Consider the following 14,109-nt stretch of genomic DNA (forward strand, 5'->3'; position numbering starts at 1 on the left):
AAATAAAATTTCAAGAGTTCAGACTTAGCTGATGATTGATAATAAAGCTTGTTTGGCATGCTGTCCCAGGAGAGAGCCCTGAGCTTAAGATGGTGAGAGGGGAGTTTGGGCTCAGGTAGATCTCGATGAACTCCCTAATTTGTTAACGGCTAATGACAAATTGTAGGGATAGCTATATGCTTACTAAGAGCTCATCGCTAGTGCCAATTGGTGTGGTCAAATTACTTTTATTACTTATTTATGTTTTTGGACTGTGGGAGGAAACCAGGGAAACCCATGCGAGCACGAGGAGAACATGCAAACACGCACAGAAATGTGGACTGGTCCAGTAAGAACTTTTAACCAGTGACATTCTTGCAGTTCTAATCACTGGGCTGCCATGTCACCCTATCTAGAAAAAGGATGGAGGAGTAGGGTTGGGAGGGGGGATTCTTTTAAGAATCATCTGATTGGAGAATCATATGTTAGCTAATGCGGGACCAACCCTGTCAGCATGTGATCCATACCTGCCAACATTTGCTTCTGAAATCCGGGAGTGGTGGGAATGTGTAGGTGCCGTGCAGAGACGAGCTGAGGACCAGGTGGGGGGGTTAAATTCCGGGAAATACAGGAGACTCCCGGGACAAACAGGAGTGTTGGCAGGTATGATGTGATCCTCTCGAAATTGGTTTATAAAAAACTTCACTTATGCCGCAGTCACACTAGAGTTTGAGCACGTTGAATTCTGTCGTACGGCCCTGGGAATAAGGGGCAGGATTAAACAAGATGAGTAGACATTTAAAAAAAGCAAGCGATTGGTCTATAATTTAAATTTCTATACAAAGAGGACATCTTTTAATCTTTGATTGGTCTCACACAGTCACATGATGCGATTTCGCAGGTCAGAGTTCACCAAGCTTGAATTTTGCAACACAGCGAACTGTGAAACTTGTCGCACAAGCTTGCGTTTCCGGTCTGTTGTATTCGCTTGCGTATAAAGTAGGGTTGGGCGATGTTGACCAATTTGGCATCGTACAATGTCTAATGTGAAACATCGCGATGGACGATGGCATCGTCATCATAGGCGGCTGTGAAATAATTATTTATGAATAATTAATTCATACCTAATTAATTATTTGTAGCCTACCGTTTTAACTACCTGACCCGCATGGTCTTAGTTTTACTCATAACCAAACTATAAATAAATAAAGATAAGTTACACACAAACAGGCAGAGTGATCTGTGTTGTTATAATGGCATCGACAAACTTCGTTGGTAAAAAAAAAGGTGCACAACCAACTAACAGTATCTGAGGTTTTCACTAAAATTACTAAGTACAAGCGTGAAAGTGAATGATTGAAGCAGTGTACTGATCCGATGAATGCTTGGACCCGCTGTCTCAAGCGCATGAAAGTGGCTGCGTCCCAAACCGCCTACTAGTCAGTAGGTACTGCATTTGAATTTAAATGTACTACTGTGGATGGAGGGCTGTTCAGAAATGCTAGGTGAAACGCCAGAGTGGATGTGGATCTTTTCTTTCTAAAATGCCATTTAAAAACTAAGACGTATTAGTGTAAACAGCCTCAGTGTGTATTTTTCGAGAGCGGATTTGCAACAGGGGCGGGGTGGAGGATCGCGATGCTGGCTCAGTATTATTGTGTCTATTGCCCATCGGCGATAGACGATGGCATCGTTTACTGGCCCCAACCTAGTATGAATGGAAGTCTAGGGGCGAAAAGTCCAGTGTGACCGTGGCTTCAATGTTTTAGAAGCATTTTAAAAAAGCTTATTCTAACTCCCAACCAAATGTTTAAACATTAAAAATGTCATTTAAAATTAATGTCCGATCATGTATTTTGAATATCAAATAGATAATTTATTTTCATTTATTTGAAAAATAAAACAAATACTTTGAAAGGCTGTTCATGTCATGAGTTTTGTGAACTTTCTGATTTAGGCTTTTAAAGGGACTACGTTGTGAAATGGAAACTGTTTTAAGACTTGTAGAAACCATACACAATAACAATAAATCCACAGATATTAAAATTATTAATGAGATAATGTGACATGATGTGAAATTAGACAAAAGCAACATTTTGAAGAATACTGAAAACCTAACCATTGACTTCCATTGTATTTATTTATTTTTACTAGGGAATTCAATGGTTGCAGGTTTCCAGCTTTTTTTCAAAATACCTTTTGTGTTCAATTGATGAATCTCAAATGTTTGGAATGACTTGAGTGAGAGTAAATAGTGAGAATATTTTTGGGTGAACGATCCCTTTAAGGGAGTGTATAACCATCCCATCATAAGTATAAAATGTGAATATTATTTCTGGGATCACAGACATGTAAAAGAACGAACAAAATTAGTTCTTTTACATGTTTGCTATAATCAAATTGTTGCCAAAAACACCAAAACAACCATTTCAGAAGCACAGAAAAATTAGGCATGATTGCAATTCTTAAACAAAAGATTTATTTGGACAGTGTACAAAATACCTTACAAAAAATCGTACAAAATGTTTTGGAAGATATAAAAGAAAAGTATCAAAGTTGAAAAAGTATCAAAAGTTGAAAAAAGTATCAAAAGTTGGAAAACCTGGGTGTTGACAGACATTAAACTCTTATACTTTAAACAGTTTCAAGACAAAAGGAAAAACAAAGTTGCATTGGTACCATACAAAACATTCGCCTCCGTGACTTTCCGTTCCAATAGGGGTAGTAACAAAAATTCTTCTCATATACAACCAAGTACACAATATGCAAATAAAATAATCAAAAGCTTCTTTGCAGATCAATAATTGATTCACAAGTATTCAAGCATTTTCCAGGTTTCCGTTATGTTCAATACAAACACACTACTCAAAACACAGAACTACAGAAATGCTCTAACTACACTAAACTACATTTCTGATGTGGTTTTACACTGGCTCATCCATCTCATTTTGGAATGGCAAAGATAATATGTAAACTCCAGTTTAAGGCATTTTTGAGATGCAACCCTTGGCACTTCATTAGAAGTGTGGTAAACAAATGGAAGAACCACTGATTTTTTTTCCCCTACGTAATAAAAAGAGAGATGATAAAAGACGAGACATTGCACAGTCGCCTAGAAAGAGAGGAGTATAACAAACATTTTCCTAACTACCTTTTGGGCACTTTGGAGTATCAGGCAGACTGGCCGATGTCAAGTATAACTGGCTGGTGAAATGCTGCTTCTGAGATTTCTACATGGCGTTCACTTGCCATAATACTGCATGACACATTCTCACAGATTCACCAGTGTGCGTAGGACACAGGTTCCACACTCAGTCTCTTGATGCTTCGCTCAATGTTCAGCAGCCAAACACAAAATACACACAACACACACACAAACTGGACTCTTTCCACTTTGCAAGATGAGCATTGCTAATCCCAGGTGAGGCGCTCCATTGCAAAGGAAAGCAGACGAATGATAGTCTATGAGTCTCAATCAAGCATGGATCCCTGAGAGGGAGAAAGAATAACATAAAATTAAAACATGTAAACCTTTATTTACATCAAGCAATATACAGGTTGACTTCTCATTTGTAATCAAACAGGATTGTTCACCCCAAAATGAAAAATTACCTAATCATAAGTTCTCCCACATGTAGTTTCAAACCTTAATGAGTTTGTTTCTGTTGTTGAACATAACAATGACATTTTGAGGAATGCTCGCAGCTGGCACCCATTGACTTCCATAGTAGGAACGCAAATTACTATTGGTGCCAGCTACCAGCATTTATTTCAACATATCTTTGGTGTTCAACAGGAGAAAGAAACTCAAAAATCGCTTTAAGACACAGGTGTCAAACTCAGTTCCTGGAGGGCCAGAGCTCTGCACAGTTTAGTTCCAACCCTGCTTCAACACACCTGATGAAACTAATTAAGTGCTTTAGGCTTGTTTGATACCTACAGATAGGTGTGTTGAAGCTGGTCTGGAATTAAACTCTGTAGAGCTCTGGCCCTCCATAAGTTCGACACCCCTGCTTTAAGACACGGAGTATGGAAATATACTTTTACTATCATTTTTTTATTGTGAAAAACATTTCCAGAATTGAATAGGTACAAAATAAATAGCATGTATCTGCTGTCATATTTGATCAGTGGAACATTTTTTAACGTCATCCAAAACCTTTGAATATTAGGCCGTCTCTACAGTGTTTTCATGGAGTCAATCAAAAGTGGCTAGCTTGGATACATTTCAGTTTCCAGTTGGTACTGACAGGTGTTTAATTTAGTCACTTTGGTTTCACCAAAATCCAAAAAAAGAAAGAACATAAAAATGACTAATTTGATGGGTATTTGTGCATTTTGGTACAATTTAGTCAAGTATGAACATCTTTTTAGTCATACACTGAAAAAAAAAAAATAGTTCATTGCAGATTGTCGCAAACAATTTATATAAGCTGAATATAAACTAATTAAAAGTTGAACATTACTAAATGTAATTTATTTAAATTCAGCCCATATAATTTGTTTGCAACCACTCAGCTTAATAAAATTCAGTAAATTCAATTTAATCCTTTTTTTCAGTGTACAATGATCACGTGTCAATTTGGAAACAGTAATGAAGCTACAAAAGCAATCAGATCAAACAGGTTTTATACTACCATTAGAAGTGGCAAATTGCTGACATTCTAAAAATGTGTAATCCTGTAATATCTTAATACTTGACAGAACCTTAGACACATTCATTATCCACAAAACCATTATGCAGCCCAACATTTTTACAATTTGTAATAATTTATATTTACAAACACCAAATCAGCATATTAGACTAATTTTTAAAGATCATATGACACTGAAGATTGAATCTGGTAAATATCAGCTTTTCCATCACCAATCAATTTTTTTTCACTTATATACGCACACTTGAAGACAAAATTATTAGATTTCCTGTGAAATTATTTCCAAGTGCTATTTTTAGAGAAAGTCTGATTTCTTTAGTTTGGAAAAAAAAATCTATATTATTAGCCCCCTTTAGCTTTTTTTTTTTACCCCAGATTGACTACCACTGTTGTCCAATAATCAAATGAACCAACTTGACTAGATAGCCTAACTAACCTAGTTTAAGCTTAATGATAGTATGCTACAAAATAATGCACAATAATAGATATGCTGCCATCATGGCAAAGACTAAAATTAATTTCCTTTTATTTTCCTTCGACTTAGTCCCTTTATTCATCAGGCATCACCACAGCAGAATGAACCGCCAACTAATCAAAGATATATTTTACATAGCAAATGTGCTTCCAGCTGCACACTCATACACTATGGCAAATTTAGTTAATTCAATGACCTATAACACACATCTTTGGACTGTGGGGAAACCAGAGCACCAAGAGGAAACCCACACTAACACGGGGAGAACATGCAAACTCCACACAGAAAAGCAAACTCGAACCACTAACGACTGAGCTACCATGTCACCCACAAAAGAAACGGGTTATTAAAATTTGTGTTTAAAAAAAAATCAGCTTTAATTTAAATTTCATAGGAGGGCTAATAACCTTGTCTTCTGTATGCTTGCATGAATGCTTGTGTGTTCATCTCCTATATCTATCATCCTTACCTTTTTCACATTTGCTCCCCTGCTTCTCCTGAGCAAAGTTAAGTCTGTTCTGCTCTACAGCGGTGCCATTGGACTCTGGGCTGCTGCTGCGTGAAGGACTGCTCTCGCCATTCTGATAGGCCAAATCTAAATGCTGCTGGGCCAGTTTCAAATGTCTGCGCAAGCGGTCAATGTCTCGCGATGACGACTCGTCACCAAAAGACTCCCGACCGGAGTCCAGGTTATACTCTGGTTTCATTCCCATGGAGAGCTTGTCTTTTTTCAGGGCAGTGTGGTACCCTGGCGGGGCAGTGGGCACCTGTCTGCATATGGGAGCACGTGGGCGCTGAACATTTTGATGGCGTGCACGTCGTCGGAAAGCATCACGGATTCCACTGAGGCCCAAATGAAGAATCTCCAGCACCGTAAGAGACAAGCAGAGACAGCTCACGGCATACATAATTAGCAGAAAGATGGTTTTCTCTGTCGGACGTGACACAAAGCAGTCTACGGTGTGCGGGCAGGGACTGCGAGTGCACACGTATGATGGGGCAACCTCGAAACCATACAGGATATACTGGCCAAAGAGAAAGCCCACCTCGAAAATAATCCTCGAAAAAAGCTGCAGGATGTACACCTTCATAAGCCCGTCTCGCTTTATTCTCCGCCGGCCATCATGTTTAACAGCAGACTTCTCTGGAGCCTTTTCCTTCTCAGGCAAGATCTCTTCCATAATCATAGGGTCTTCCTCACCGTTGTCTTCGGCCTCCTCATAATCACGGTTGGCTCCACGGTTGATCATTGGCATGCGTTTTCTGTTCACTGGCCTGTACTCCACATCATTTGATCGAGCGATCTTGTGCATAGCAAATCCCAAGTACATGATAGTGGGGGTTGTGATCAAAATGATCTGGAAAACCCAGAACCGGACATGAGAGAGCGGTGCAAATGCGTCGTAGCAAACGTTCTCACAACCAGGTTGCTGGGTATTACACACAAATTTGCTCTGTTCATCGTAGTATATCGATTCTCCCCCCACAACAGTCAAAACAATGCGGAAGATGATGAATAACGTGAGCCATATCTTGCCCACAAAGGTGGAGTGGTTGGAGATTTCATCCAACAACCGCGTGAGAAAACTCCAGCTCATGGTGCTTCAAGAAGTACCACCGTCTCAGTCCTGCAAGAAAACAAGATATTAACTATTAGTAGTTGGAAACAACAACACATTATTTAAATTAGTATGTTACAATAGCATATAAATGACATGAAAATAGCCTACCTTCCTACTTAAAGCCTGACAATAGTATCACCATTGAGTGGAGGAACTATGACGTCAATTATTACGCAAAAACCCGAAAGCGAGTTCTGGTTCCCTTGTCCCAAAGTCAATGGTTTTTTTAAAATGGGACTTCGATTAAACTCAACATACTTTACGTTTTCTTCTACTACATAAATACATCAGTTACATCACGCTCGAGTTTTAAAATAGACTACGCTTCTTTAAAAAGACGGTTGCTATAATGTTGGTAAATGGGACTACAGGCGATGTCTGAGACATTTTACGTCATCGAGCTGAACTGGTCTGGATCACAAGCCCGATTGCGTTTGGATTTGTCTGTTATTGAAGTATTTTCATGAATAGTATTTTATAGTTTGTAGTATTTTTCCAATTGGGAATTCATATTGTGTGTAGATAATGCTTAACTTGTAAAGACAAAAGAGATTTTGTTGATGATTTATTTTAATTAAACGATATTATGGGGATACTGCTTACAAGTGCAGTCTGTTTCTTTTCTGCTCTCAGTAATGCAAATGTGTGAATAAATTTGTACAAATACAAACTGTCATTTAATTGTGATCAGATGAGGGGGAAAAAAAAAAGCGATAAAAAATAAGTTGAACACATTTAACTCTATATTATAACGGCAATATTTACACTCCTCTTTAAAATTGATGGCATTTGTGGTATGGCCTGCATTTCACTGTATTTTGTGACAAAAACATTCAATATTCTTTTTTTTTTTTTTCCTCCATCCATGGAGCTTGCAGGCATAAAAACTTGTCCTTCATGCCTCATTTCTGTCGTCTTTTACTAAAGGCAAGCGGGCTGTATGCACAGGCATGATACACTTATTTAAATGTCTTATGGTAATACTATGCAGGTACATTTGTGCATACAGTTTTAAAACTTTCACAACGATTGTAACGTTTGCAAAACTGTAATACATTTCCCAAATAAAAAACTACCAAAAGGCATCTAGGTCTATATACAGATGTGTTTTTGCATATTTGATTTATAATATATAGCTTGGATTATAATATAATAAATCGAGAGAGTAAATCTTTGTCATAGATTATATTTCTTAAAATAAGCTTGAAAAGTTGTCTGTAGCAGCGTAGTGCTGACGTCACAGGCGAGCGCCCAGAAGTCACTGTAGTCTGTTCAAAGCCTAATATTAGCTTTTCAATTCTTGCATTTCCATTTAAGATAAAAAAAGTGCCATGTTATATTTTCGTGTGAGGATTATCCGGTTGGACAAAACATGTAAGTGTAATGAACAGTGTTTAAACACAGAGCTTATTATTTTGCCATCTTCAAAAAGCCTAAGGGAAAATCCTATAGGGATTTTATTGAGGGAATCAGTTTTATGCTAGCAGCCGATTAGCCTACAAGATGCCGTCATAGTTCGTCCACTCTATTTGGATTCAATGATTTAAAATAAATAAATAAATAAAAATAAATGGAGGCAAGGGAATCTTACAATTTCATGCACGTCTTTGCAAAATGTTTTGACAATCTGTAACAGCTGGGTTATTTCCCCCATCAGAAAAAAATTGGAACCTGCATTAATCCACTAGATGGAGCTAAATAGTAATTTTTCTAACTGACTTTCACAAGTCAGCATTTGGTAAGTTCTGGAGTTAAAAAAAAAATCATCTCAATTTGTATGAAGGCATTCCATTAATTAAAATCAGTGATAAATTGCAAGATAATGACCACATTTAAACAAGATCAAAATTAAAAAAAGGGGGATGGGGGGTGGTATCTCATTAACATGAGGAATTTACCACCTCTGTGTGATAAGACCCCTGGTGAATAACACCAACTTATTAAAACAGTCAGTTGCTGTTATTTTGAGCAAATGGAGCCGGTGTTTAATGTATGAGACACAAAAATAAATTACTTTGCAACCCAAGTCCCAAAAAGACACTGTGGATTTGGCAGCTGTAAGAAAGTAAACTCAAAACAGGCAACCAGTTCAACATGGTTTGGTCACAAACTGGAGTCCAAGTGCTTAAAATGTAGAAAAAGGATGGGGTCATCCACAGGTCTAATCAAACTGTGCAATCCTCACTGGCTCAAAGTAAACAAAAGACGCTTCAGGCATGAATGTGACTTGATTTTTCCACAAAGTTCAATGATTCTCTAGGGTTCCAAGTCCTTACTGACCACTGATTTCCCATGATTTTAATTACTGGATGTGGATTTTCAAAACCAAGAGAATTTATGGATTTAACTTGAGGGATAGTTCACCCATAAATGAAAATTCTGTCATGATTTACTCACCCTTGACTTGTTTCAAACCAGTTTGAGATTTGTTGTTCTGTTAACATTCATAGTATGTGTCATAGTGTGTTTTTACATATTATGTGTTTTTTCTTCACATACAGCTCTCAAACAAACATAGTTCAAAACAGAAAAAAAGGTTTGGAACAAGTCAAGGGTAAATAAATAATTAGATTTCATTTTTGTGTGAACTACCCTTTAAAATACACTGCTATACAAATGTCTTCAGTATAAACATTTAAGTGTGACATGTCAAACTCTTAAATGTAAATTTCCAGCCAGTAAGTAGAGGAAAAAAAAACATCTTCAATGCCTAATTTACATTTTAAATTAATTAATATAACCACTTATCCCAGAATTGTGTGAACCTGGATTCAGACTCCAGCCCAAGCCTAATAAAGCTCAAAGGAGATGGTGGTGACGAGCTGCCAATGGCCACAACTTCTGACCAAAGGTTTATTAGAGACAGTTGCATGAAGTGAGGGCCACGCTGTTGTGGTAAAAGAACAGGGACTGCAAGTGCCATTTAAAGTCATCAAATCACTGTAATTTGTATTCTACAAAGAGCTATATCCGATTGCCAGCAGCAGTACAATTGTGTGGTTGCAACATTCCACAGCTGGTGCCCAGTTGGCCCTCAAATTACACAACAGCAAGGCCCCAAACAGCAGTCAAAACATCTAGTTTGGAGATCTTATGAAGGTGTGATCTTAAAACAAAAGTGCATACACCTTTACCATGCCACCTATGAATACTAGGAACATACTTGTAAATTCTACATTAAAAGCATACATAATCAAAACAGAATTAATTTAAAAGTCTATATAAACTTGGAAAATCAACAACACTGGACCCTATTGACCTTCATTGTAATATCAACATTCCCACAGAGAAAAAAACAACAACAAATGGAACCACATAAATGGATCAACTATCCCTTAAAAGTTATCCAGAGACTGGGAGACCCTCAGAAATACCTCAAGCCTAACCCTGAACTCCTCTTAAGTCAAGCAACGCCACACAGAGCAACCATTACCACGTCAGACATTAACTTCAGGAGAGAGAGAACAGAGTGGCTTTGTGGAGACATCTGAGAAAGTAGTTATCGTTCCAATCCAGATTCCTTCAGCTCTGGGGGAAGGACAGGAGACTGGAACTTACCCCAAAGCATCATCATCTCTTTTTTGGTTTGATGCGGAGTCACACTTATTTGGCTTTTGGAGTTGCTAAATAAAAAGATGATCATAAATATCCACTGTGTATTTGCTGTTAATGTTCATTTCTTCCATGCTTGTATTGTATTTTTTACCTTTTCCACTTATACATATCAAGTAAAACTCACCAAACATTTGCTTATAAATCTGAGTTTTGTCTTTTAAAACGCTGACCAAAATACCAAAATAATTACGAATTACAAAAATAATACTAAACTAATATATATATATATATATATATATATATATATATATATATATATATATATATATATATATATATATATATATATATATATATATATATATACTGCCATGAAAGAACTTAAGTGAGGGTAAGTGCAGTGTACAATATACTTATAGGTTGGTGTGGATTTTTGCCTATAAAAAGCAAGCAATATAATCATTGATAAAAAAAAAACAACAACAACAACATCCATTTTTCTCAATGAAAACGTCAGTTACTTAAACTTTAACAATAAATTATATACACAGGGCGGATTTTAGGCATGGGTCGATAATGGGTTTCAAGGTATATCGCGGTTTTTAAAAGTCAAGGTTTTTAAACTGCCAAAATTTTCTGTAATACCATTCGTAAGGTTTGTGTAAGATTTTATTTACTTTTTAGTTTTTTTTTAAGACAACAGTCTCTCCAGCAGAAAAGATATCCAAAGATGCCATTATAAATTGTAAAGAAATTTGTGTTTTTGAAACAAATAAAGACAGCAGAAGTCAATGATTAATTTGAACTATTAATCTGACATGTTTACTGCTCCAAAATATTTTAAACGTTTCACAAAATAAAATGTATTGTGTTCAACGTGAAAACAAGTTTTTGCTTTTTACCCAGACATTTAAAAAGATGATATTTTAGAGGAATAATCCATGACATTTTTATGCCAGGTTATCATATTGTCAGAATCTAATACCGGTCCATGTTTAGTGGATTTAGTGATTTGGGGGCCATAAGCAATTATTTTGTTTTTAAAAGTAAACCTGATTTGACTGCTGGACTGATCCATGATCCAGGAAGGGGAAAACAATTGCATGGATGTAATAATTACATAATTTTATTTGTTAGATAAACATAGATAGATAGACTATTCTGGGTATTTATTGGGGGCCCACATGTTTTCTGGAGCCCCAAGCAGTTTACAATATTTCAGTATACATTTTAGGAGATAACCTTAAAAAAAATCAAATCCAAAAACTTGTCCAATATTTAGTTTGTGAATAATACTTAAATATTAGCACAAAATTAAACTATAATATAGTATCTGGGACTTCTTGGAGGGAAACAACCAAATATTTCGATAACCACTGAACTCTAATCAACAACGTGTCGATGTGGATCGGTGGCGCGCTTTTACCTGCAGGGCGATTCTTTCGCTCCTAGAAAAAAAGCCAACATTCCGAAGAGCAGCGTGGCTGTCCAGCGCCACTTAACAGAGAAACCTGATAACGACTTAATTGCTAGCAAAGATGCGTTTCATTACACAGTGATGCAAGGTTTGTCTGTTATCCCTCCATATTTCTAGAAAATGTTTCATCCAGCTGCGCGAAGCGTACAAGTTTACTATTGTTCTCCGTCTGACGCAAGAAAGACGCGACAGTTCCTTATAAAACAACTTAAAGGCACTGCCTCAACTGTTACGGCGTAGTCTGTGAAAATAAATACGCGTAAAACCTAAGACTAAACATTCATTAAAGCAGTTTTTTTTTATTTTTTGGTGTATGAGCGCGAAATGTCACCGAAAGAATCCGTTGGTCGCGTCCCTGGCGAATTTCAGTCAGTTGAAAAGCGGGAAAAACATACCTCGTTAAGTAGATTTCCACTCTTTTCCTCAGCTACGTCCTACGCAAGAGTTTGCTCTGGTGCGTTTAATATCACCACATTTCTCAGCTATCTTTGACGATGAAAGACACGCTCTTCATTAACCCATTCGGAGTATGGCAGCATGTGGGTCGTTTTTCTCCTCCCCGTGCGCCGTCGGGGTTCATATAGCGAGAGGACAAAGAGAGGGTTTACCAATGTACTGCTGCTCCTCCCGCCTCCGCTCCCCACCCCCTTTCTCAAAGCTAGAGTATGAAATCTGATCATCCTTTTTTTATGATTTGTTTTATTCATTTATCGTTGTCACATCATTGATTTGCACCCCGTAATATTATTATTCTGTTCAAATATATAATAAATAATATATAGTTTTAACACAGGCTATTTGTTCAACATAATGTATTATAAGTTTATTTTTAAAGGTTAACTTTCTTCTTTAAAAAAACACAGTGATGGACGGGTAGACACTAATACTTTCAGAGAAGACTTATAGCCCACTTGTTTTTAAGGTCTGCATGAAATCTAAATTTACAATGTTTATTTTGCTAGCGCACATTATTCTTTAGGTGAACAATTTATCAGTTTAAGCTAGTCCATTGAAATGAAGAATTGATTAGGTAATCTTTAATCAAAATTAGCCCTTCTTTCTTCTTTTAAAAAACACATATTGATGGATAGACACTGATGTGATACTTTCATGCTGTGTGGAGAAGACACACAATATTTGTTATTTGTTTATATATTCACAGTGGCGACACAGTGGAGCAGTGGGTAGCGATGTCACCTTACAGCAAGAAAGTCACTGGTTTGAGCCCCGGTTGGGTCAGTTGGCATTTCTGTGTGGAGTTTGCATTTTCTCCCCGTGTTCATGTAAGTTTCCCCCACAGTCCAAAGACAAGTGCTGTATGTGAATTGGGTAAGCTAAATTGTCCGTAGTGTATTTTATTATTATTTTTTAATTAATTAATTAATTTATTAATTTTTTAAATTAATTAATTAATTAATTTTTCTCTAGTGTATTTGAGTATGTCCTGGTGTGGCTAAATATGAAAATGGCCATGGGAGTAAGTAAGTAAGTTATATATAAATGTGCTAAATGTACACTAAAATGGTTTATGGAGATAATTGATTTTAAGTGCTTGGTTCTCCAGCAGTTCTTTGGGGGGGTTAAGGTGCTATGTAGGTGTTATGTATCACTAAAAGTGGTTCTTTTGCTTGTAATCAGAGGGGAAGCACCATCTTTTATAGAGTGTGTGCTGGATAGCACCTTCACTCCACAGAACCACTGGAGAACCAATACAGGTTCAAATAGGTTCTATATAGCACTTAAATGGGGTATATGCACATGGAATTTTAATTTCAGTCAGCCAACTATAAAGTGGGAACTAGATTAAACAAGAAGCACTGCATTCAATTATATTTTTCTACACCATGTCTTTAAAATATGGAAATTTCTTTTACCCCAGTATTTTCAATGGAGCTTCAGCGATAGCCTGTTGCTAATGACAGCGCCTGGGTTTTATTGGTGTATCGTATCTTTAACTGATTATATTTAAATTACATTACAAAATCGATGCTGTAAAAGGAACCTCATGAAATTAAAAACAGTCACATAAAGCTCTCACCAGAAGTTCATCATTGGCTGAAAAACACTAGCTGTGCATATAGCCCATTGGTTCTCCTTGTGAGCCAAAGTGCTAGTGTGCAACTTCAGCTTAAAACATGCAGTGATTACAATGCATCTATTTTAAGATACAAACTATTCCATTCCAGCCTTAATAAAAAAGTTAGCATTTTACCAAAGTAGGCAGAAGGCTCTATCCAACACAAGTAGGTTAGAGTTTAATCTAAGTATGGGTGAAATCAGAACCAAATATGATCAAATATTAGGGACCGAAACATAAAGTAGTTACAAATTGCCAAGAGAGCGTTA

General features: G+C 36.8%; 1 protein-coding gene across 1 annotated transcript; it reads right to left on the minus strand.

The window, feature by feature from the left end:
* Positions 1 to 2,435: 2,435 nt before the first annotated feature.
* Positions 2,436 to 12,355, minus strand: gjc4b (gap junction protein gamma 4b). Its single transcript, XM_056465897.1, has 3 exons — positions 12,159 to 12,355; positions 5,579 to 6,737; positions 2,436 to 3,468 (listed from the first exon to the last, which is right to left on the minus strand). Exons 2-3 carry the CDS (start codon positions 6,705 to 6,707, stop codon positions 3,455 to 3,457), a joined length of 1,143 nt encoding a protein of 380 aa, XP_056321872.1. The 5' UTR covers positions 6,708 to 6,737; positions 12,159 to 12,355; the 3' UTR covers positions 2,436 to 3,454.
* Positions 12,356 to 14,109: the final 1,754 nt, after the last annotated feature.

Source organism: Danio aesculapii, chromosome 9 (assembly GCF_903798145.1).
Source record: "Danio aesculapii chromosome 9, fDanAes4.1, whole genome shotgun sequence".
Taxonomy (NCBI): domain Eukaryota; kingdom Metazoa; phylum Chordata; class Actinopteri; order Cypriniformes; family Danionidae; genus Danio; species Danio aesculapii.